The 24967-nt window shown below is 39.7% G+C and overlaps 1 protein-coding gene across 1 annotated transcript; it reads left to right on the top strand.

Moving 5' to 3' along the window:
• The first annotated feature begins 895 nt into the window (after positions 1-895).
• Positions 896-24616, top strand: TOMM7 (translocase of outer mitochondrial membrane 7). The gene is made up of 3 exons (XM_029589070.1): positions 896-1100; positions 20999-21047; positions 23924-24616. Exons 1-3 carry the CDS (start codon positions 998-1000, stop codon positions 23937-23939), a joined length of 168 nt encoding a protein of 55 aa, XP_029444930.1. The 5' UTR covers positions 896-997; the 3' UTR covers positions 23940-24616.
• Positions 24617-24967: the final 351 nt, after the last annotated feature.

Below are 24967 nucleotides of genomic sequence, written 5' to 3'. Positions count from 1 at the left end.
CCTGACATTGGTTCTTAGTCTTCCTCCTTGGAGCCTCAGCTCGTGACCTCTGGTTCTGCTGATTTTTTTTCTGTTGGAAAAGGTTTGTCATTGTCTTTGGATCGTTAAAGTTTTTCAAGTATCTGAAAGTTTGAATCATATCACCCCTGCTCCTCCTTTCCTCCAGGGTGTACATATTTAGATTCTTCAATCTCTCCTCGTATGTCAACCGATGAAGACCCTCCACCTTCCTGGTCGCCCTTCTCTGTACCGCCTCCAACTTGTCCTTGTCTCTTTGTAGATACGGTCTCCAGAACTGAACACAGTACTCCAGGTGAGGCCTCACCAAGGACCTGTACAAGGGGATTATCACTTCCCTTTTCTTACTCGATATTCCTCTCTCTATGCATCCCAGCATTCTTCTGGCTTTTGCAATCGCCTTGTCGCATTGTTTCGCCGACTTCATATCATTAGACACTATCACCCCAAGGTCTCTCTCCTGCTCCGTGCACATCAGCCTTTCCCCCCCCATCGAATACAGTTCATTCGGATTTCCACTCCCCAAATGCATGACTTTGCACTTCTTGGCATTGAATTTCAGCTGCCATATCTTCGACCACTCTTCCAGCTTCCTTAAATCCCGTCTCATTCTCTCCACTCCTTCCGGCGTGTCCACTCTGTTGCAGATCTTAGTGTCGTCCGCAAAAAGACAAACCTTACCTTCTATCCCGTCCGCAATGTCGCCGTCTAGTTGGCCCTTCTAAGGCCTGCTGAAATTTAATTAGTGACCAGTCACAGAAGAAGACAAAAAAAATGAAAAGAAGCGGATGAAAGAGCAAGAGCCGGCTGGACTGGGTGCGGCACAGCTGCTGTATTTCTCGGGGCGCAGCAGCAGGGGGCGCCCGTCCTGCGGCGGCCGCGGCAGCAGTTCCCGTTCCCTCTCTCGCTGCCCCCTCTCTCTCCTCGCGGCGGCCTGCTCTGTCCTCCTGTCCCTTCGGCGTGTGCGCGCGCTGCCGCCATGAGCAAGCTGAGCAAAGACAGCAAGCAGCGGCTGCAGCAGCTCTTCCGCTGCGGGCAGTTCGCCATCCGCTGGGGCTTCATCCCCGTCGTCCTCTACCTGGGTGAGTGCGCAGGCCGAGCAGTGTCCGAGGACGGAGCCCGGGAGCGGGAGCGGGAGCGGGAGCGGGAGCGGGAGCGGGGGGGGTCAAACGTAGCCCGCAGGGCCTCGCGCTCTCTCTCTCTCTCAGATTCAGTAAAACTGCACTGGCGCTTTGACAGTTTTGGGCAGGCGTTCTAAAGTGCTTAAAAAAAAGTAAGCGAGAAAACAGCAATATTTAAAATCTGAAAGCACAGAAATTCCAACAGGAAGGATAGTTTCCGGTCTCGGGGGAGGGTCGATGTTGCCTCTGCTCAGATTATGTTTACCACAGATTTTGCTGCTGTTCCTTCTGTTTCACCCAGAAATATGTAAAGTTTTCCCTGCTGGCTCTATCTATTTGCGGGGATTCTTAGATTTTTCTCTGTTAGCTCTGGGAAATGTGCATCTACGCTAGCTTTGTGTTTTGCGCAGCAGTTGAGTTAAGTGCATTTTGGTTTCTCTTTCCCTGGTGTTAGAGGTCTGGCTTCCTGGGCTGTCCACTTCTAATTTGTGGTCACTTATTCAGAGTTTGGTGAGGGACGGATCCGCACGCACTGTGCCTTGCAAGTCTTGATAGAGATATTCCCCCTCTATACTTTCTTATATTGAATTCCCTGACTAGGCACTGCCTTCATACAAAACCAGTTATAATAGCACTATCCAAATATTGTTGAAACTGTGCATGGTTCAGAGAGATTTTGTTATAGAAAGTGCCTCTGCTTGAGAGTTTATAAACTGAAGCTGAGCATCAAGAAATTAAACTATCAGTAGAAGCTATTGTAGATTTCATAAAATGTTTACTTATTTTTTGGCTTTTGCTGGCTGTCTAGAAACTAAGTTTTCTCAGTTTGCCCTTAATATATTTTACACTTTTTGGAACGATACACCCCCAGTTTTCAAAATCAGTCCAAGCTTTCATTCTTTATTCTGTAATTATGTTAGGTTTATCACTGTGATGTCTGCACCTAGTTTGATTAGGATCTGCACTGCACCAGCTTGATTTATTTAGATTTTTGCTGGCGAGTTCATTGTAGTTTGGAATAATTCTTATGTTGAACCCACAAATGTTATCTGATGAGTTTTTCACACTGCATAAATCCCCTTACGAGTTTGAAGATTCTCATGGAAACATGATGCCCATCCACACCAATTATGCCAGGTTGCCTGGGTTCTGAAAAGTTGGTGCTTGCCACTGGCTGGGGCCCATGAGGAGCTGCTGCTGCAGGCCAGGGATTGTCCCAGCATAGAAGAAAGGGCATTGGGAGGAAGAAACAAACTAAAAAACAAAAGGAAAAAAAAAATCAATCTTAGATAAAAATCCAATGGCAGTCTGGAGACTAGAAATTTCCCTCCCTGGCTTAGAACTATAATAAACATCAGAACAGACAACTCCCGACATGTGAAGCCCCTTATTTTGATCTGGAAGTAATTTTCACTCTATTGTTTGTAAATTTCTTGTGGTGTTGGTAGGAAGAGATTTAGCTCACTTACAGGTCAATACAGTAAAGTGCGGCCGCGGTTACCCCGCTCCTAACCCGCTTTCTACCCACTTTTCGGCCACATTAGTCCAACCCGCGATACACTATCCCCTTTAACCTGCTCTTACCGCGTCCTTAAATCACCGGGTAACCCCTTCCGCCTGCGGCATGTATATTACATGTAAACGATCGAATTAGCTATTCCCTCCCATACAGTAACGCGTGCCCTGACTATCGCTTTTTTTACCCTGCTGTTTTGCCGCGCGTTTAACCTGCTAACTTACCGCCTACCCTTACCCCTGTGTTAGAGGCAGGGGTAAGGGTAGGCGGCAAACTTTCCCCCAGCCCCCGCTCACCTGCCCTGGCCGCGTCCATGGATGCTGGTCTCCGGGGCAATGACAGGTACCAGGAAGTGGACGGTTTCTCCGACACTCGGGATTGCCAGTCCTCTTCCCCTCCTCCCGAAGAAATGAAAGCAGAAAAAATAAAAAAAGCGAAAAAAAAAAAAAGCGAAAAAAAAAAGTTGCAAGAGAGAAAGGACGGGCAATCCTACGCTCGGGATTGCCAGTCCTCTCTCCCCTCCTCCCGAAGCAAGGCGCGAAAAGCAGCCTTGCTTCGGGAGGAGGGGAGAGAGGACTGGCAATCCCGAGTGTCGGAGAACCGTCCACTTCCTGGTACCTGTCATTTCAAATGTCGTTTGAAATGACAGATACCAGCGTGTCCGTGAAGCGTTAGGCCAGCGCACCCAGGATACTGTATAGCGCTCTATACAGTAAAATGGGTTGCGCGGGCCTAACGCTTCACGGACGCTTCTTAGACGCAGCTTGCTTTTGCAAGATATTTACATACAGTATCGAGCAGTAGGTGAGCTGCACTGTGCGTGCGGCAACCGCGGGTGCACCCGGCACTAACGCAGCTCTTCTACCGCTCCTTACTGTATCGGCCTGTTATTAACTTTTTTTCAGAAGCACAGAATAAGAGAAATGCCTTGATAAATCAGGCCTGCATAATGCTTTTTCTAGCTTTGCAAGAGAATTGCCAAAACATCCTGCAGGCAGCTGAAAACACAAGATATTCTGAGGGGTGAAATGCTGGGACATGATAGTAGAACCTCTCCAAAATATGATAAATAGGTTGGCAGGAACTGAATTCTACAGGATTCGTTAGATGAAATTATAAAGGCATTGCTTGCTGGCTTTCCTGTATTTTGGGCAATTGTCTGCTTGCACTGGTACATTTTGAACTTAAGCATGTTGAGAGACTAAATTGGTTAAATGGAGATCTTGGTACTACTATACTCTCTTCGGTTTAGGACTTTAATTGGCCCACTTTCTACCTGAATCTCCAGATCTCTGCTGCTTTATCACAGATGTAAATGAATAAATGCTGTGGTATAGCAGGGCCCTATAATTACATGATTTCATAAAGAGGTTAAAAGAAATCTGTCAGAAAGCTGAACAAAATGTAAGAAAGACATAGTTAAATAGGTGATGACAGGCAAAGGGGATAACAAATTTGACTTGAGGATATAGATAGATATATTCAAACCCTAAGCATTCTGAATAATTTTTGAATAGGGTGATATGAATGCTTGTGTTTAAAAGAGAGAAGAAAAAAAGAAAAATGCATTAATTTTTTATTGTATACCTGCTCTATTTTTAAAGCCTGTAAATATTCATGGACACTGATTTCTACCTGGGATTTCCCTAAGATTAGAGTGGGGATAACTCTGGACTTTTTCTCTCAGTTAAAGGGACATACATGATGTAGTGAGGAAAGGGTTCATAGGAAACTTTTTTTCTTTTAAATAAGAAAGATGTGGTGATCCTTATGTATTTTTAAAACTAATTTTAGCAGTGTTTTGCGATGTTAGGGATTTTTAGGCTGTGCTGTTTTATTGTTTTGGATATAAATTTGAATGCATTAGATCCTTGGAGTGTCCAGTGATTTTTTTTTTTTAATAGTTTGGGTGTGAAATGGGAAAATTCTATGATTCAGTCAGCATAATCTTTGCTGCTGCAACTAGGTCATTTGACAGTGCCCGTTTGATACCAGAATAATACATATTAACAGCGAGGTAGTGAAATGAGAATGGGTGATGTTCAGCAGTGATCACTGAAGTACCTATTACTTAAGGAGGAGTTGTACTCTCTTTATGCATTTTGATGGTGCAGCTTGTGTCCTTTATCACCATGGCTAAGTTGTGCAGCAAAGATATTTAGCACCTCATACATGTTAAATAACAACTGCATATAAATTAATAAGAAAACGAGACTTGCCATACTGGGTCAGACCAAAGGTCCATCAAGCCCAGTATCCTGTTTCCAACAGTGGCCAAGCCAGGTCACAAGTAGCTGGCAGGATCCCATGGGCTAGATAGATTCCAAGCTGCTTATCCCAAGAATAAACAGTGAATTTCTGCAACTCTCCCTTAATAATGGTTAATGGACTTTTCCTCCAGGAACTTGTCCAAACTTCTTTTTTTAAACGTGGCTGCATTGATAGCTTTTACCACATCCTCTGGCAATGAATTCCAGAGCTTAATTATGTGTTGAGTAAAAAATATTTTCTCTTATTAGTTTTAAATGTATATTCTAGTAACTTCATTGTGTGCCCCCCTGGTCTTTGTAATTTTTCAAAAGCATAAACAACTGATTTACTTTTACTCGTTCCATTCCTCTCATTATTTTATAGACATTTATCATATCTCCCCTCCGCTGTCTCTTCTGCAAGCTGAAGAGTCCTATCCTCTTTAGCCTTTCCTCATAGGGGAATCATTCCATCCTCTTTATCGTTCTGGTTGCCCTTCTCTGTACCTTTTCTAATTCTGTTGCATCTTTTTTTGAGATGTGGTGACCAGAACTGCACACAATACTCAAGATGAAGTTGTTGCCATGGAGCGATATACAGAAGCATTATGATATTTTCTGTTTTATTCTCCATTCCTATCCTAATAACCCTAGTACTAACGTTAACAGCATTTTCTGACAACAAAATCATTGACAGACATATATGGCAAGTATTTTTTGTCTCGCAAATAACTGCTGGAGGTAAAATTCACCTTTGGAAATTTGTGTTCTTATATGGAGTACTTTTTATAACCTGCCAAGTATTTGTTGATATACCTCTCCATATGCATCCTAGCATGCCTCTAGCTACTACCTTAATATTGTACCCCAAAATATTTCTCTCCTGTTTCATACACATCAATATCCCACCCCTAATCATGTACTGTTCCTTTGGTTTTCTGTTTCCCAAATGCATGACTTTACACGTTTTTGCATTGAATCTTAACTGCCAAATATTTGCTGACTACTCATTTTGTCTACCCCAACATGGAGCATCCATCCTGTGTAGATCTTAGTATCAACTGCAAAAAGATATTCCTTTCCCCAGGGTTGGAAACATTTTTAAAACTCTTAAGCACCACCCCAGATTTTTAGGATTCAGGGAAAAATGTCTATAGCTTTATTTTTTTTGGTTAACATTTTCTTTACTTATTTTGATTTTTGCATTTTTTCTGTGTTCTTCTTCCTTATTTCATCACCCTTCTGTCCCCAACTTCTTTTTCTTGTGTGGTGGCTCCTCTCAAGTCATCAAATTTTAGGTAGTCAGGCAATCTGGTGCTCAGGATTTTTTCAGCTCTGCCTTTCCTACTATTCTGCAGCATCACTTATGAAAATATTGAATACAGCTGGCCCCAGGAATGATCCAAGAGGCATTCCCAATTAAAACTTCTTCCTTGTTGTGAACTCCATATAGTTATTCTTTCTTTCCTTCTTTCTTATATATTTGCATGAATAACAAAACCCAATATTATCTCACAAGAAAAGAAAATACACAATTTAGAAGTGGAAAAAAAATAAAACGTCTCCATGATGAGAAATGTCAAGTCATTTTGTCTCAGATATGAATAGATCCAGGATGGTGAAGTAATTATACAATGAAAAATAAAAGGGAAAAAAGTATCACCCGAACATATACACTCCAATATATTACTACCTTCTGCTTTATATCACTTAACCAGTTTCTAATTCAGTCGATCGACTGCCTTGCAACTCACTCCCAGCCTGCTTATTTTATTTATAAGCTCCTGTGTAGGACAGTGTCAACAGCTTTATTGGAATTTAAGTATACCACTTCCAGCACTCTGCTCGTATGTGGTTCTTTGGTCATTTACTCAAAGAAACTACTAAAATATGTTTGACATGCTCTGCCTCTGGTAAAACCATGCTGCCTTGGATCCTGGATTCAAGAACACCATCCATTCCTTTTAGCAGTGACTCCATTAATTTGCTGCTCATTTGCTGTTACCAGCTTTTTTCCTTTTTCCATTTAATGAAGATGAATGAGAACTGGCCCTTCTCCAGTCTGGCGTATCAGGAAATGGCGACGGAGTACGTCATTTCCGGGATTTACACAATTGCATGTTTTGAAAATGAATAAAGATGAAGAACATTTGAGCTTGAAGTACTTGAGATATGGCATCAATATTAATGTGCATATATTGAGAGATGGAAAGATTAACGGCGGTTACATATATAATATGGATGTGTCCTGAAAAGAATTGCAGTAGTGGAGTAATATTAGAATAACATTGGTTATTGGTCCCTGAGGAAGCCCTTGGATGTGAGGGTTAAACAGAGATTTCTTTGGACAACAAGTGAAGGAAGGATTACGCAGATATTTAGTGATTAAAGGACTTGATGATATATGAATTTCACTACACTTATTTATGAGGATAACGAGTGAAGGGAGGACAACGTTTATATTTAGTCATCAATTAAAGAATATGATATCGAATGAGTTTCGCCATATATTCTTATGCTGTTTAGGGAATTTTGAACAAATGTAAAAAATATTAGAGGAGAATAACACCACTTGTAATTGGATATATTTTTACTATGTGTGAATGTATGGGATGGTATGAGTGTGATAGGAATTTTATATTTCATAAATATCTATATTTAAGTTTGTATTTTCTCTTGCCTGTTCCAGGCATCTTGGGGATAGGGTTTCCCCTTGGAGAGATCTGAATTGTTGCTGAAGACAGGAATAATTTAATAATATTGAACATTATTAGCACCCACAGCAAAAAATAAAATTGCAAAAAAAAAAACCAAACAAACCTGCAAGTTCAGCGCATTTCCTGCAACTTCTGGAATGAAAAAAAATCCAAAGAAAGAACTGTGGAAGTCGTAACTTATGCAAAAATCATCTTGGGACTTTGTTCTCTAAAATTAGCCTGGGACGGTGCTTTTTGCAGAAGTTTTAACTTGTACTGTGTTTTCTGTGGGATTTTTCTTTCCCCACAAGGCTTCACAAACTGTCCTCTTGTGTAAATAAAACCCCTAAACTCACAGGTGATCTGCTGTACACAGCTTCTGTTACATAGCTCACAGATTATTTGGGTCGCCACCCCCAAGAGCTATCATGCTACTACTGCAGCTTCACAATTGGTCTGCCCAAGCCAAGTCTGCATGCTCATTAGTGCTACCTCTCCTTGCTTTGCAGCCTGTTATTGTCCCGGGCCCTCCCAATCTGTTACCTCTACTGCTGCTGTTGCACCAATCCATTTTCACAGGTTGTCCACACCTAGGCGATGCTTTAATTCCCAGGAGCCCAAAGCAACTCATTGCTGCTTCCAAGATACTGACAGTGATGCTACAGTCACTCACTGCCACACTGTAGCTCCAAGGCAATCCCTGATTCGTGCTGATTGTCATCAGCAAAGACCCACAGCGCCTGCATTTTATGACCTATAACACTGGGTGTTTGCTTATCTATGTCCTCAGCAGGGACGGTAAGACTTGAAAGTTTGAGAGAAGGGGCTAGATGAAGTAGTCCACTCGCTATAGTTTGCCCAGCTCTGTATTTGAATGGAAAAGAAAAGTTTGTATTACTGTCCCATAGAAGGAAAGTTTAAACAGGGGCCTTGTTATGGTTTATACAGATATGGTAATTACAAATGAGCTCTTTCAGGATCTGGTAAAACTGTCCGTTCCTTAAGATTGATTGTTGAGATGCACGTTGAGATGCACTTTTATACCAGTTAAGTGGATGTGTGCCGCTCCAAACTATAAAAAGTGGGTGATGTGGTCCAAGGGAGAGCAAACCTTTTGAGGCATGGCCCCATATATATATATATATATATAGATATATATAGATATAGATATAGATATAGAGAGAGAGAGAATATCCCCATAGCATTTTGTTACAATTATACTCGGCGGGTCTTCCTCATAACACTAGCAATAAATGACCCCACTGTCTTGATCTCTCAGTTCTCATACAGCAGTTTTTTTACTCAGTTTGTTACAATGTAATTTCCCTTTCCTCCTTCCTAAGTTAGACTGTAAACCGATGTGATGCTCAAACGAATGTCGGTATATAAAAGCGTTAAATATTGGTAGAAAATATTTTTGTACCATTACAAATGTAAAAAATGTAATAGCCACACTCTCACCACAGTCATTCAATTCACACCCGTCCGTATCATCATAAATTCCATAATGGCAGGAATGCTATTATAAAATTTACTGTTTAAAAGTTATGACATTTTCAGTTCCTTAAACCATTGCAGCATTGTTCAGTGTCCCATATTATCCTATCATTTTAAAGAGTTTTCTGAATTCCCATAGGATACAAAATTCTGTATAAAGGTATCAAACTGAAACATTGTGTCATCCTCCTCCAAAAAAGCAAATTGTTTCTTTGCTGATCAAACCAACAAATGAGCTCTGATTATTTAACCATTATACTGAAATCATATTCTCCTTGATTATAAAGCCAGACATCGCACATCCTTTGTGTTTATGGAATGGGGAGGTACCCGTAATGGAGAAGGTTTTCATGGGTAATGATTCAGATGGACTGAATCAAATCACGGTGAATCTAGAAGATGTGGTAGGCCTGATTCACAAACTGAAGAGTAGTAAATCACCCGGACCAGATGGTATACACCCCAGAGTTCTGAAGGAACTAAAAAAATGAAATTTCAGACCTATTAGTAAAAATGTGTAACTTATCATTAAAATCATCCATTGTACCTGAAGACTGGAGGATAGCAAATGTAACCCCAATATTTAAAAAGGGCTCCAGGGGTGATCCGGGAAACTACAGACCGGTTAGCCTGACTTCAGTGCCAGGAAAAATAGTGGAAAGTGTTCTAAACATCAAAATCACAGAACATATAGAAAGACATGGTTTAATGGAACAAAGTCAGCATGGCTTTACCCAGGGCAAGTCTTGCCTCACAAATCTGCTTCACTTTTTTGAAGGAGTTAATAAACATGTGGATAAAGGTGATGACACATCTGCGTGTGCTTGGCGACACACTGGTTGAGAACCACTGATCTAGCCTACCTGCTTTTCCCCACGCTATTCATCAAAGTCCTCTTTTTCTTTAATCTGATTTTAAAAAGTGTTGTGTAGCTTTTTGAAATCTGTCTTTGACAGGTGATTGATATTTTATATATATATATAATTGTGTGTGTGAGATTATATATCAAGATTTTATATGCAGGTCAGATACTAATATAGTGGAAGGCTTTCACTTTGAAAGGAAACAAACTAAATGACTCAGCTTTGTAAAAGTTTGTACTGTTTATCTGATAGTTAAAAATAGTAAGAAGACATGCAGACATCAGATGAAAATTTTTTGGTTTCCTTTTGTCTGTCACCCACTGTATTGCTGCTTCTGAGCAATGTCTGCTGTTTGGCCTCGTGATGTGTGCTGTCATTTCATTTTTACCGTGAGGAATAAAGGGGCACAGAATCATGGGTCTTCTCTCTTGCTGTATTAAAGCTGGGTCAGAGATGTTATGTGGTGATTTCAACATGATTGCTTCTCGAGAAATGGCAATTCCTTGGAATTTGTAGTGTGTTTAATATTTATTTATTAAAAATGTATAACCCGCACGCATCCGTTGTTCATGACGGGGAACAGCATGAACGAAAACATAAAGTTAAGAATGCTAGCTAATTAAATACCACATTGCCATATTGGTAATCCATATCCAATATAATCAAGATGTAATGAGGATTATAAAACGCTTCTTTAAACAAAGCTTTTGCAGCTCTTTCTGAAAGTTAGTAAAAACTAATTTGCAATTTAAAATGCCAGTATGAATGTGTGTGTTTAAATATTTCTTAAATGAATTAGGGCAGGGTATTATACAAATCTATTCTGGAAGGGAGTTTCAAAAGAAGGGGCCCAGGATGGAAAAAGCTGTTGGGTGTCTTGCCTAGAAGTCAAACAAATTGAAGATACATCCAGTAACCCATTATTTGATAATCGTAAAGTACGAGGAGGATGGTAGTGCGTAAATAGGTTTTAGTGTCATGAATCAGCATCGCTATTTTGAATTTTTCTCTCCTCTGTATAGGTAAGCAGTTGAGGGACTGCTATACAGGACAAATATGTTCATCATACTTTTCCTAGTCAAAATGTGCTGCAGATTCCTGCATAACCGGTAAAAGTCTAAGGGTATTGGAGGGTAGGCCATGATATAACAAATTACAATATGCTAGGCATGGAAGCACCAGGGTCTGAAGAACCATCTGAAAATCTTTGGGTAACAAAAGTAGAAGCCTCAACATACGGTGTTTTTAAATAGGGCAGCTCTTGTCACGTTCTGTATACGAGCATAGTAGAAAGATCTGCTTCAAGTACTACTTCTAAATTACATACCTGATGCACGTCAAATGAGAATTCTGTTGTGGTATCTGCCACAGGTGGACAACTCAGAATAATAAGCTCCATTTTGTTTACATGTAGCAAAAGTTTATTATGATGGAGTCAATGTTTGATAGTTGCTAAGCAAATTACAATGCATTCTAATGTTGCATGCCACATGAATGGACTGGTAAAGAGACTGTATGTTGTCTACATTGATCTTGTAACTGACTCATAACCTGGTGTGAGGTAGATGTTTAAAATGTCTCTTTTGGAGCAGAGTCCTGAGGGACACCCATGACAAGATCCCGCCATGTGAAAATATTAGATCCTGCTCTGCACCGATGCGTATGGTGCGAGATGAGAAGAAAACCATTGGAGTATCTCGTGCAGCCGAGTTAACAAAATGGCATGATTTCACAGTGTCGAAAGCAGATATGTCAAGCAGAACCAGCAGGTAGCTGCTGCCATCTTCAAAGCCACCACTATTTGTATTGCAGATTGATAGTATTTCTGGATACACATTCTTTTCAAAACTGTATCGATGATTGTCCAGAAAGCAATGTTCTAAATAGTTATTTAGCTGGCTCAGTACTACAACTTCTACTAATTTTGATAAAAAAAAAAAAAGGAAGTGAAGAAATTGGGTGCTAATTGGCAGGAACACATGGGTCCAGAGTGGATTTCTTTCAAATAGGCCACATGGATGCCTGTTTCAAAGCCTTTGGTAGGTTCCCTTCAGTAAGCAAGGGATGAACCATTTGAGTGTCAAGTCCTCCCGTAAAAACTTAAGCGAGGTAGCATATGGATTTAAAGGATAGCATGAGTCACTCATATTTTGAACTACCTTCAGAATCTGTTCTTTTGAGGCCAAATCAAAGTTATCCCATCTCGGTCCATCAAATTATCCAGTGGCCAATTATTATTAGGACCAAAATGTTCAAAAATTTGGGTTACCTTACCTGAAAAATATATTGTAACTCCATCACAGCTGATAGCATCAGTAACAGATGAATGGCTAGCATTTGACTTCTTGCGGAGCAGATTTCACAGTTAAAAATGAGTCCTGGGCACCACTTCCTGCAGATGACTTTTTTGAGAAAAAGCTTTTTTTAGCTTCATTGACAAGGGAAGAATAGCCAGCTAGCATTTTATTGTGTTCTGTGAGATTTTGTGAATTTCAATGCTTTCGCCATTGGTACTCTGTATGTCTCGGTAATCGTTTAAATGATCATAAATCAAGTGTATACCAAGGTGCAGTTTTCACACACCGAGAGCAAAATGATTTCAAGGGTGCAATTTCATCTACTATGGATGGGAGCTTTTGATGCTATTCATCTTTGGCAGACTTTTCGTATTTTATATTAACAGTTGATGGAATTAGATGTTCTCTCATTTCATCGGGGTTAGTAAGGTTATGTTTGACATACAATCTTTGCTTGACATCATGGACATCATTCAGGTTTGACATAGACCTAAAGATACTAAATAGTGGCCATACTATATATAAAATATTGCCTTGTAACTTCATTGCAAGGAATGGACTATAAATATGAAAATAAAAAATAGTAACAGTGTGGGAGGAGGGGAATAAAATGCTGCCATTTTAGAGAGAATAGCACATGGCATGGGATTTCATGGGTTATTCTAGAATTCTTTGGATTCCGATCATGCATCCTACACTTTATCTCCCCCTTTATTTTATAGAGGTCTGCACCGCAGCATTTTATGTCTTGGCAGATTTCTCCCATGAATTTTGTGATGTTACGCCATCACAAGGGTTGCCCACTGCTAATATGTTTTGTAAAGCTAAATAGTTGTAAAACCAAGTTTGTTGGTTGCATGCATGTTCTAGGTTTAACAGTGATGAAGTGTGTTTCGAGCGTTGGAAAGTGCACAAATCTTGCATTTTGGTTAGTTGGGATCCTAGAGTCTTAAGTGCAACGGCCAGTCCTGTTGATAGCATCACATCCTAAAAATTCAAGGGAGAAGCCTGTTGAGGCCTGGCCTGGGACTGCCCATCTAAGTCTATAACCTGTACACAAATCTTAAAGAAAAAAGTATTCTTTCCAGCTCTTTAAAAGTTGCCATGCAAGTTTCGGTTCTTTTTTAGATAAAGCAGAAGTACTAGTTGGATTCTTTGAAATATCAATATGCCTGTTTTCTTGGCTTTTTTTGCATACATTTCCTCTCTGATTTGGCTATTTTTCAGTCTTAACTAAAACAGCAAAACAAGCAAACGGGCAAGTAGAATTTGGGGTTGAGTTCTACAGGATGTATTGTTTGAGCACATACAGGAGGGCTTTAGACCAGCAGAGGGAGCTCTTTTCTGTTAGTAAAGCTAGTTATTTTCAGGTAACGGAAATAAAACTCAGAGCATTTCCATTTTATAATATTGTTCATTGTGTGTCAAAAACTTTGTCTGGAGTGGGCAGTCATGGTTTTTAGTGAGGGTGATCCAATTTTGAGTGATCCTAGGAGTCTTTCACTTACTAGTGCACAAGAATAAGGCAGGCTGCTCTCAAGTGAGTAATCTGAAGTGTTTTCTCTCTTCTTTTGTAAGTATTTTAGAACATACAAGATCAAGTATCAACATGCAGTTAGGCTGTGGCAGAAATTTTTTTTTTTTCGCAATGACAGTTGTACATACAGAGAGCAAAAAGTGATGTAAATCGGTGTTGAAAAATTGATAGCAGAGTAACCCCTGATTAGAAAGATTGCTTTCCAAGAATAAGATCTTGCTGCTGTTTAGCTGCAAGTATGTTTTTCAGTTATAGGTTGTAACAAAATACTTGTCTGTATGATGTTAACATAGTAAGCATACATATCTCTTGCCAGTTATTTTGATGATGACTAAATAATACACAGGATATTTAAATTTACAGCTATACTGTGCATTTAGATTCTTGGGCACATTTTAGCATTCCTATCAGTGGTAGTTTGTCCTTTGTCAGTATTGTTGAAGTTCATGTATTGATGCCTGCTGGATCCTGAGCCATAAGGTGGTATCATTTGACACCAAGATCACCTTCAGCTAACCCAGCTGGAGGCGGAGCTAGGATAACATTCTTTGTACCTGCCTGCCACCCGGAAGCTGTCATCCAGATCAGGCATTTATATGGTAGCCACCCCAGAGAGGCTTCATGCATATTTTTGACATAGGAGTAATTCTATAACAGCCTACATAAATCTGCCCAAGTTACACAATGCTCGCTTGGAAAAGTATCCTGGAAAATCTGTGTGCACACAATTATATCTGCTATTTGATGTGCATAGTTTTGCTGAAGAAAATTTATACACACACTTTTTTTTTTTTCCAAAACCAAAAAGTATGCATGTAAGTTTTAGCCCACCCAGACTTTATCCCTAGAATGCCTCTTCCCTTATGTGCATAAAAGTATGTGCACACAGTCTGCCTAATTTCCAAAACTGTCCAAGATATACCATTTGTGCTTATAAGTGGATGCATGGAGATTTATACTAGTGTTTAGTAAACTGGGTGGCTGGAGCCACACATTTTATAAAATAGCACATATTTCTACTCCGAAAGTAGATGCATATATTTGTAATGCATGAGCATGTATAATTTCTCTACCCATTTTTTTTTTTATAAGTAAGTACATATGTTTTCTGTGCAAACTAATTTTACCTATTTGCACTCATTAACCCAGAATTAAACATGAAGGCAGGTGTTTTGTAAAGTACATGTGTACATTATTCTGAAAATACATGTGTGCTAATTTTTTCCAATACCTCCACCAGTTCTCCCAGACCTCACATCCAAAAAGTGCAGAAAAAACAAAGTTTGATTTCATTTGTGCAAATCAATTAGCAGGTATAAAAGTGTCCAGAGAGGTTCAGTAATGTATGCACATATGCTCTTACAAAATAGCAACTTGCCCCGGAACCTCCTAAACACACTCCCTTTCTTCCATATTAAATTTTATGCATAATACTCTTGAGGTTTATAAAATAGAATATATGCATGTACATGCCACTTGCGTCTATGCTATTTTTATGCATGCAGCCCCTGCATAACTCTTTGAAAATTCATCTGAGTGTATATGTGTAATTTTACATGCTTATCTGTTGCACAGTTTTCCAAAGGGTCATTTCTATGGGTAAATCACTTCTTTTACCTGCAGAATTCCCTTTAAATATGACCCTTATATTTAGTATTTATAGCATGTCTCTATTTCAGTGAAGGTGCACAATAATTCCAAACGCTGCTTCTGTGCTTTCACTCGCTTAGGCTTGTAGCTGATGTATAAAAGAATGTAAAGAAGAGAGTTAAAAAAATATTTTCTCTTCCTCCATTGCCCTTTTCATAATTTGATTTGTAGATCTGATTTGATAACTTCTTTTAGAAGTAATTTCTGGGTAGCACATAGTTGATCAATAATTCTGCTTGTATGAAGTGAGACAGAGAGCAGTGGAAGATCTACTGTAATTAAGTGTGTGCAAACACAGTCTCTCCCCCATATGACCTGATACAGCCAGTGATCTACCCTTCCACCTCATTCTTCTCCTCTTCGTATTGCTTCCCATAAAGATACTACCTAGGGTTAAATATCCTACCTCACTGCTATATTACAAGCTGCAGAAATTCATGATCTCTTAATTATGCTTTCCCTCTAATACGTCTACCTCACAAGTTTGCTTCCCTTAATATCTGTATATTATAAATGCATTTTACAATTATGTACGGTATAAATATATCATACCGCTAACTATCTAGAAACCTTTTGTACCCCCATTAATTCACAGCCCCTAACAGCCAATTATGTTATATGTTATAAATTCTATGTTATCTGCTAAATCAGCTGTAGCTTGACTCGACCTTCTTCGCCTTTCCTGCGCCTTCCGTTATCCCAGTTCTCATGACCCCTGTTCTATGTAACTTAACCTTCTTGCTAATATGCTACTATCATTGTTCTATGTAAACCGATATAATATGTTTACATGAATGTTGGTATAAAAAAAGTTTTAAAATAAATAAATACCACTACAGGGTTCTGACGTCGTTCTATCATAGAACACTTGCATGCTTCATATATCAAAGTCTCCCACTCTGCCTATAATGGTTTCTTTGAAACCTAGCCTGATAATGTAGCTCTTCCTACAGCAGTTGAGTAGCTCTTTACAGTGTACAGGATGTAGGAATTTTGACAGCAAAAGTGCAAGTACTGACTGAGCAATTACAAAGATTGGTAACATCCACTTTCATCATATTCAAAACTTTTAAGAAAGGAACTTAACTCTGGGTGAGGGTTGCCACTTTCTATTTTTAGCACATGAGCTCACTCATAGGAAAGTTGAGCTAGGGGAAATGAATGTGGTTGGGGTAGCCCTGTAGGAACTGATTTGCACATTGGCGTCACCAAGTGCTAGCAAGGCGACTTTTGCAATGCTTGATGACATTACATGCTGGTGTTCTGAACTCAGCCTAAGTGACGGGATGGGAGTATTACAGAGGTCAAGCTTTTTGCCCTATAAGGAAGGAGGGATGTGCAATGTTGACTCAGATTCGGAGATAAACTGCAACCTAAAGCCTTTATTTGGGGTGGGGGAGGGCAGCTCTTTAAAAAGATACATCTTTTTTTTTAAATTAGGTCAAGGGGCAACTGCTCATTTATATCTTTGATCAGAGCAGAAAGGAAGGGACCAGTTAGTTAAAGAATTTAATATATTTTGTCATGATGTGTTCACTTGAATAAATGATGGAAGAAGCATTGACATCCAGCCTAAGAAAGCTCATATTTGTTGAAGATTGCCTTCTGCTCAGACATTAATGAACATAAGATATGCCATACTGGGTCAGACCAAGGGTCCATCAAGCCCAGCATCCTGTTTCCAACAGTGGCCAATCCAGGCCATAAGAACCTGGCAAGTACCCAAACACTAAATCTATTCCATGTTACTGTTGCTAGTAATAGCAGTGGCTATTCCCTATGTCAACTTGACTAATCACAATTTATGGACTTCTCTGGGAGCTTGTCCAAACCTTTTTTAAACCCAGCTAAGCTAACTGCCTTAACCATATCCTCTGAAAACAAATTCCAGAGCTTAATTGTGCATTGAGTACAAAAGTATTTTCTCTGATATGCTTTAAATGTGTGACTTGCTAATTTCATGGAGTACCCCTAGTCCTGTTATCTAAAAGAGTAAACACTGATTCAGATTTACCTGTTCTAGTACTCTTTTGATTTTGTAGACCTCTATCATATCCTCCCCCTCAGCCGTCTCTTCTCCAAGCTGAAGGGTCTTAACCTTTTTAGCCTTTCCTTATAGGGGAACTGTTCCATCCCCTTTATCATTTTGGTTGCCCTTCTCTGTACCTTCTCCATCACAATTATATCTTTTTTGCGATGCGGCGATCAGAATTGTACATAGTATTCAAGGTGTGGTCTCACCATGGAGTGATACAGAGGCATGACAACATTTTCCGTTTTATTAACCATTCCCTTCCTAATAATTCCTAACATTGTTTGCTTTTTTGACCACTGCAGTACACCGAGCCAACAGTTTCAATGTGTTATCCACTATGAAGGCTAGGTCTTTTTCCTGTGTGCTAACTCCTAACATGAAACCTAAGATTGTCTAACTACAGCAAGGGTTATTTTCCCTATATGCAATCACATATGTAGTAAAGGGTAATGGCTTACCTCTGTAGAGGGAATATGGGGATGTCTCCTTTCCCAAGACTACCACATTTGTTATACAAACAAGTCTACTTGGGAATTATTTGTTTGATTTGGATGTCAGTATTTTCAAATTGCATGTTGGTCTATTTGTCTTTATTTAAATAAAAATGGATTTTTATGTAATACAGGACCCAATATAATAAGGTATTCTCAGCAGAGCACAGAGTTTAACCCACAGTTCTGCATACATTTTTTGTGTGCAGATCTTAATTCCAAAGCAGCAAGGAGCTTTGCATACCAAAAATGTTTATATAGAATTCTATACACTGTATCATGCAAATGAAATGCATTTCAGAAATATAGGCACATTCATGAGGAGAACCCTACTTAGTAGTTTCTCCATATTCAGTCACCTTCTGACCAGTGCCCTCATTTCTTCCAGTAGTGGTGTCTTCCTTCCACCTGCGTCAGATGGTGTTGCTACCACCTTATAGAAAAGAATATAGGAGTAGGGATGAAAGTCTGCACCTTCTGGCGATACCGTGTTCATTATCTAAAGGGGATGAACCCCCTTCAAGAAGTCTGATAGGTTGTTTGCACTGTTCAGTATACTATGAAAGGAAGAAGCAGCCTCCTAGGTCATAAGAACATGCCATACTGGGTCAGACCAAGGGTCCATCAAGCCCAGCATCCTGTTTCCAACAGTGACCAATCCAGGCCATAAGAACATGGCAAGTACCCAAAAACTAAGTCTATCCCATGTTACTGTTGCTAGTAATAGCAGTGGCTATTTTCTAAGTCAACTCAATAGCAGGTAATGGACTTCTCCTCCAAGAATTTACCCAATCCTTTTTTAAACACAGCTACACTAACTGCACTAACCACATCCTCTGGCAACAAATTCCAGAGTTTAATTGTGCGTTGAGTAAAAAAAGAACTTTCTCCGATTAGTTTTAAATGTGCTACACGCTAACTTCATGGAGTGCCTCCTAGTCTTTCTATTATCCGAAAGAGTAAATAACTGATTCACATCTACCCGTTCTAGACCTCTCATGATTTTAAACACCTCTATCATATCCCCCCTTAGCCATCTCTTCTCCAAGCTGAAAAGTCCTAACCTCTTTAATCTTTCCTCATAGGGGAGCTGTTCCATTCCCCTTATCATTTGGGTAGCCCTTCTCTGTACCTTCTCCATCGCAATTATATCTTTTGAGATGCGGCGACCAGAATTGTACACAGTATTCAAGATGCGGTCTCACCATGGAGCGATACAGAGGCATTATGACATTTTCCGTTTTATTCACCATTCCCTTTCTAATAATTCCCAACATTGTTTGCTTTTTTGACTGCTGCAGCACACTAAACCGACTATTTCAATGTGTTATCTACTATGACACCTAGATCTCTTTCTTGGGTTGTAGCACCTAATATGGAACCTAACATTGTGTAATTATAGCATGGGTTATTTTTCCCTATATGCATCACCTTGCACTTATCCAGATAGCTCAAAGAAGCAATCACCTTGGCCTACATGCTTATCAGTAGGCAAGCACTAGTGGCACTCTATGCCTGCTCTACGAGTGTGCAGGTGGCAACATGGGCAGAAGTATCATCTGTCTCCCCAGGTGAAATCTCTAGGGCTGCCATCCCTGCACTCATTTTCCAAACACTATAGGCTTTACCTACAGGTTATGAAGGATATGGCCATCGGGTCGGGGGTTTCTTAGGTTAGCCCCATCTTCTTCTCACCTAGTTTAGGCATAGCTTTTGTAACTCTCAAGTGTAAGGACTGGTCTAGCAGGAAGAAAAGGAAGGTCAAATTTGTTCTTATTTGAAAACTATCTTTCCTTAAGTCCTACTAGATCAGTCCAGGCCCCACCCGGGAATACAGGGACTACAAGCAGAAAGCCTGAGGTAAATAATGCTGCACTCAGTCTCTCACTCTCTCCCCTCTTCACCATCCACTGAGAGGAGGGAATCACCATGAGGGATGAAAAAATATATCTGTAAGGAAGAAAAGGGGTGAGGGGGGGGGGGGAGAACTTGTCTAGTTGCTTTGACAAGAGTCTACTGGTAAAGGGCCTATGGCCAGTCCCCCTTTATGGTCAAGAATGAGGTCATGAGGGGTTTTACTGTCTCCGGCAGTTAAGGAACTGGGAAATCCCAAATGTAAGGACTGGTCTAGCAGGACTCGAGGAAAGGAAATTCAGATAAATTTTACCTTTCTGTACAGGAAGCATTTTTTGTGCAGAAAACATGGTTGTATGTTAAACTAAATTTTAGCACACACTTTTAATGTTCAGTTAATTACATTGGCCCTCCCATAGCTTGAGTCCATCTGCATCTCATGTATGATGTCATCAGACTAGGGGGAACTTTTGGCTGTAATACTTTGAGTACAAGCTCATGTATTGAATATAATTTTGATGTACAAATGAAATTTCTTTATTCCTAAATGGCATGCCTACAAATGTATAGTTAATTATTTGTGGGTATTGTCAATTCTGTTTTACACGGTTCTTAAAGCTTATGTTTGGTACATCAGGAGATGTGAATTTGTGTATGATTCTTTAAACACATGAAGAAATGGGTTGGGGAAAGAGATGGATGAGGCCTTCTGGGGCTTTCATATTCTTAGCTGCCTTTGCCTCAGACTTTTCATAGTGGGTTATCTATAACCATCCTACCCTATGGCCAGATATATGTGCTACGATACCGCCTTCCACCCATTTCAGGGGAATCATGAGGGAAACTTTCCCTGATCTCACCATTTAACTCATTGCTTCCTTCTCCACTTTCTGTCTTCTTTTTGTCGCCTTGCATCTTAACAACCGAATAAGCTGTTTATTGTTTGGCTTGGGAAGAATGCAAATGCTTAAGAGGGCAGCTCTTTGTCTAATACAGGCAGTGCATGCAAATATACCTCATTTATGTTCATTGTGGATGTCCTGAAAACCAGGCCTGTTGGTGGCACTTCAGTGCCGGCGTTGCCTGTTCCTGGTCTATTATAATAGCAGGATGTCCGTTTCCATAAAGGAAAAGGTGTTTTGTATTTCAATATTTCCTTGTTTTTCTTTTCCAGGGTTCAAGAGAGGTGCCGATCCTGGAATGCCAGAACCAAATATCCTGAGGTATTGTATTTCAGAGCAGACTGCCCTCATTACCTTGCTAGAGTGAAATAACAAAGTTTGTGGGTTCAGGGTTTGTCTAGATGTGAAGGATTTTGAAAGTCTCATGCATGTGGTGTCTCAGAGCTGCATGATACTCTAGGGTTCAGGAGCAGAAATTGATTAGAACAATAGTTACCTAGGACAAGCATGGTGAAAGTTGTATTACGCAGAAGAAGATGGTGAGAGGCTGCAAGTAAGTGAAGTGAACTCATTGTGAAACAGATGTGAACTCAGGTTCACTTACAGAAGAGGTTCTGTATAAAATTAGCAACACTGAGAATGGATAAGGCCTTAGGGTCAGACAGGATACTTCCTAGGTCAGGGCTTGCCAGACTTGTTCAGTTTTCAGGATATCCAAGGTGAGCATGCATGAGATAAATTTGCATATTCCTTGTGCATATCCTAAAAACCCAACTGGCTGTGGGGTCCTCAGGACAGATTTGGGAAGCCCTGTGCTAGGATGTTGAAGGAGTCGAATGATGAATTTTACCTATCAATCTGGGATTAAAATCCTACTCTTGCTAAAAGTGCCATGGAATCTTTAATGTCTTCAGAGTAGATGAGATTGCAATTTAACATGATAGATGAAAGTTCTCGCTGACATCAAGCTGAGCAGAGCTCAGCAATTTTGGCTTTTCTTTACTAGCCCCTTAAATAAAAAAACTCCAATGAACTGGTAAGTTTGTTGGACAAATATACTCCGATTAGGCTATTTCTCCACAAAATACTTTGCTTACTTGATTTTAAAGACTCACAACTATCCAGTTTAATGTTGGGGTCATCTATTCAATACCAGGTGTGGAGTCATCAATTTCTTCCACAGGTGTGGAGAAAAGAGGACACCTGTTGAGCCAACAGTACCACTTGCCGCAGCCTTCGCTGCTTCTTGTGGAGGGTTAAATCTGCTTGGCTTCTGGGGTGTGATGGGATCAGCATGCATGGTGGTGGGATTCAGGCTGTGCTATAATTACTAGTCAAATATTTGTGCACATTTTAGCTTTAACTACATCCCATGCAGAAGACACATATCTCCATATTAATGCTGCAAATTGCTTGCTAGACGACAGTGTGCCACAGCTTTTTTTGCCCCCACAGAATTATCAGAATTAAATCCTTTAATCTGTTAAAACTGTCAGTTGCCAACTTCATCAGTCATGGGCAAAGGATGACTGCTTAAGCTAATGGTGCACCAGAAAATGTTCTGTGCATAGTAATTATTTAAATGAGGAATATAATGAGTTTTTAAGTGTATTAACTTTCTCATAGTCACATAGTTTGAGAAAATTAATGATACCGGGATCAGAGAGGGGAAATGAAACCGATTAGCATACTGACCCTGTATGCAAGTCAAAATGTGAAAGAGTCTTGAGCTGGCACCATTTAAGAGGTAAGTCAGCAAGAGAGGAGCATCTTTCCTCCTCCTAGGGAGATGGAGAGAGGGTTTAGGGAGGCCTTGGAGGGAGGACACATTGGTCTGGTTAGGAACAGCTCAAGTTTGGATTATGAACCTCTGGTAGATGGGTAGGGTAGGGTTGAGAAGAGAAGCAAAAGTTAGTGTACAGAACATTCCTGGTCACACTAAAAAGGCAAAACTAATAAAGCATTTGCCAGGTACATAGAGCAAATACCTGTAGTACCTGAATGTAATTTGCTTTGGTGCCAAAAAGCGGAATATAGAAACCTATATATATATATATATAAACTTGTCTTTCATCGTGTGCGTCTCTCTCACATCCTCCTAGACTGAAACTGTTTCCTCTCTTCCATCTCACTCTCTCTGCAACAGAGGAAAGATGATCTGGGAGATTCTTCCTCTCCCTGAAGCTTCAGCAGGAGAAGTAAAGGCAACATTGCCTTTCAAAACAAGCCCACCCCCGTCAGCAGGAGGAAAGCCTGGCTCCATTAGAGATGCATCAAAGTAATGGTTATTGAGGGGGGAGGAAAGCCGAAAGGAAACACTTAAGAGGACAAGGGCTATGGTTTGTTAGATGATTCATTCTTTCATGGCTGCAGCTAGCAGAGGAATGAGAAGGAGAAGCAGTCCATGAATGATTAGCTATAACTTTTCTACACTCTTCATTTTCACATGGAGCTTAAACTTGCTCTCTAAACCCTAGAAGGCTGTAAGAGTGCAGAGCTTCTGAGGAAAGTTACCAACTCAGGGTCCTGTCGGGGATCTAAACACAAGCCAATCAAATAACATTAAAAAAAATAATAATATAAAGACCAAAACATAGAAATAAAGCCATGGCAGAAAGCAGCATTTGATGCAGCTGGCTTATTTTTTTACACACGTTAATAGTGAAGCAGTTTTGACGTGCTGCTGGTTCTTTGTGGCTGTCAGGACTCAGTTTGGTTGGTGCATGACACATGTATTTTCAAGTTAATGGTGCATATCCATATGCCCCTGATAGTCACCCCCTTTGATGGCTTCTCTTCTTGTCAATCAGTCCAAGACAAATTATCCAAAATCATCTCTAATGTCTGTACTTTCACTTTCTCTCCTTCTTCAGTCCCTCTTAGTTCTCCATTTTCCAAGTTAAATTCAGCCCCAACATACTCTTCAGTGCGTTGTCCTGAATTACTGTATCTAGTTATTGGGATCGACAGCTTCGGCTACCTGTAATCATTAAGAATTTCATATGTTCCACTCCCACCCAATTTGCTGATTTTTCTTATAAACTGAAGACCCCATTCATTACCCTTACATATTCCTTTTCACATTTGATGGTGCAAAAGTTAATGATCCCAAAAATAGTTCAATAATTATTCAAACAGAATAAGAAATGAAACAATTTGGTTTTTTTTTTTTCTTTTTCAATGTTTGTCCCTTTTAGTCTGCTTTGGGGATGAAAGCTTTTCTCACAGCCCTCCACTGGAGCTGAATTTGTAGAAGAAAAAATGTGAAGATGCAAATGTTGGGAGGATGAGGAAGTGGAGCATTTGTCAACATTTTATCAACTGGACTGTGCAACTTCATCAGTCCACAGAGAAGACAGGCATGGACTTAGTAATAATGTTTATTTATCTGCCCTCACTGTGACCAAATAAATACAAGACAACTGATATTAGAATTGATGCTTTCAGGTTAATTTAACATGAATGTTCCAATCCAGAGTTCACTTACGCTCATAAGTGATGGAAAGCTCTTCCATAAGATGACACTCGTGTGAGTAGTTGCAACTTTTGCATCCTCTGTCTTACAGTCATACGAGAACACAAATACATTTTTAACAACTCCTTACTTTGACATGTAATGATACATTTCATGCCTGGTAATCTTCAAGGATGTTAATTTTTTTTTCATGTTGATGATACAGTTGGTATATTGTTTCTTTTTAAGATGTAATAAAAATTTTAAAGCGAAGTGACTGAAATTTCAAACCTTCCAAATATATAAATCTGTTCTGGCTCTCTGGAGCTGCTCCATTGTTCACATACTAAACCTGTTTTTGGTATCTATTTAAATTAAATATAATGTGCCATGTTCTGTCATGTAGTTAAATAATAAATTTGTAAGTGTAAAAGAACTATTGGGTTTATTTTGTCATTGCTTAGCTCTGAATTTACAGGACTAAGTAAACAAAGGATTTTTTGCATAAAGCAGGCACACAAAAGGTGACTCATGTTTGTATGTGTGTGTGTTTTAAAACATTTTGGCAACTGTATATGTTTTGAACGCTTTAAGGGTATTTTTTTGGTGCTTTTAATTGATTGCAGTAATTCTGTGATAGACTCTAGTTTCTGATGTTACTGCAAGAATGCATTTTTCATTTGTGTATGCATATGTGTAATGTATGTATATATGTATATATGTGTTTGTATACTAATCGCTTCTTGATTTCTCTCCTTTGGAAAGAAGTTTGAAATTATTTGCATTC

Source organism: Rhinatrema bivittatum, chromosome 2 (assembly GCF_901001135.1).
Source record: "Rhinatrema bivittatum chromosome 2, aRhiBiv1.1, whole genome shotgun sequence".
In the NCBI taxonomy this organism is placed as follows: domain Eukaryota; kingdom Metazoa; phylum Chordata; class Amphibia; order Gymnophiona; family Rhinatrematidae; genus Rhinatrema; species Rhinatrema bivittatum.
Note: the sequence above shows the minus strand (reverse complement) of the source record. Positions and strands in the feature narration are given on the sequence as shown.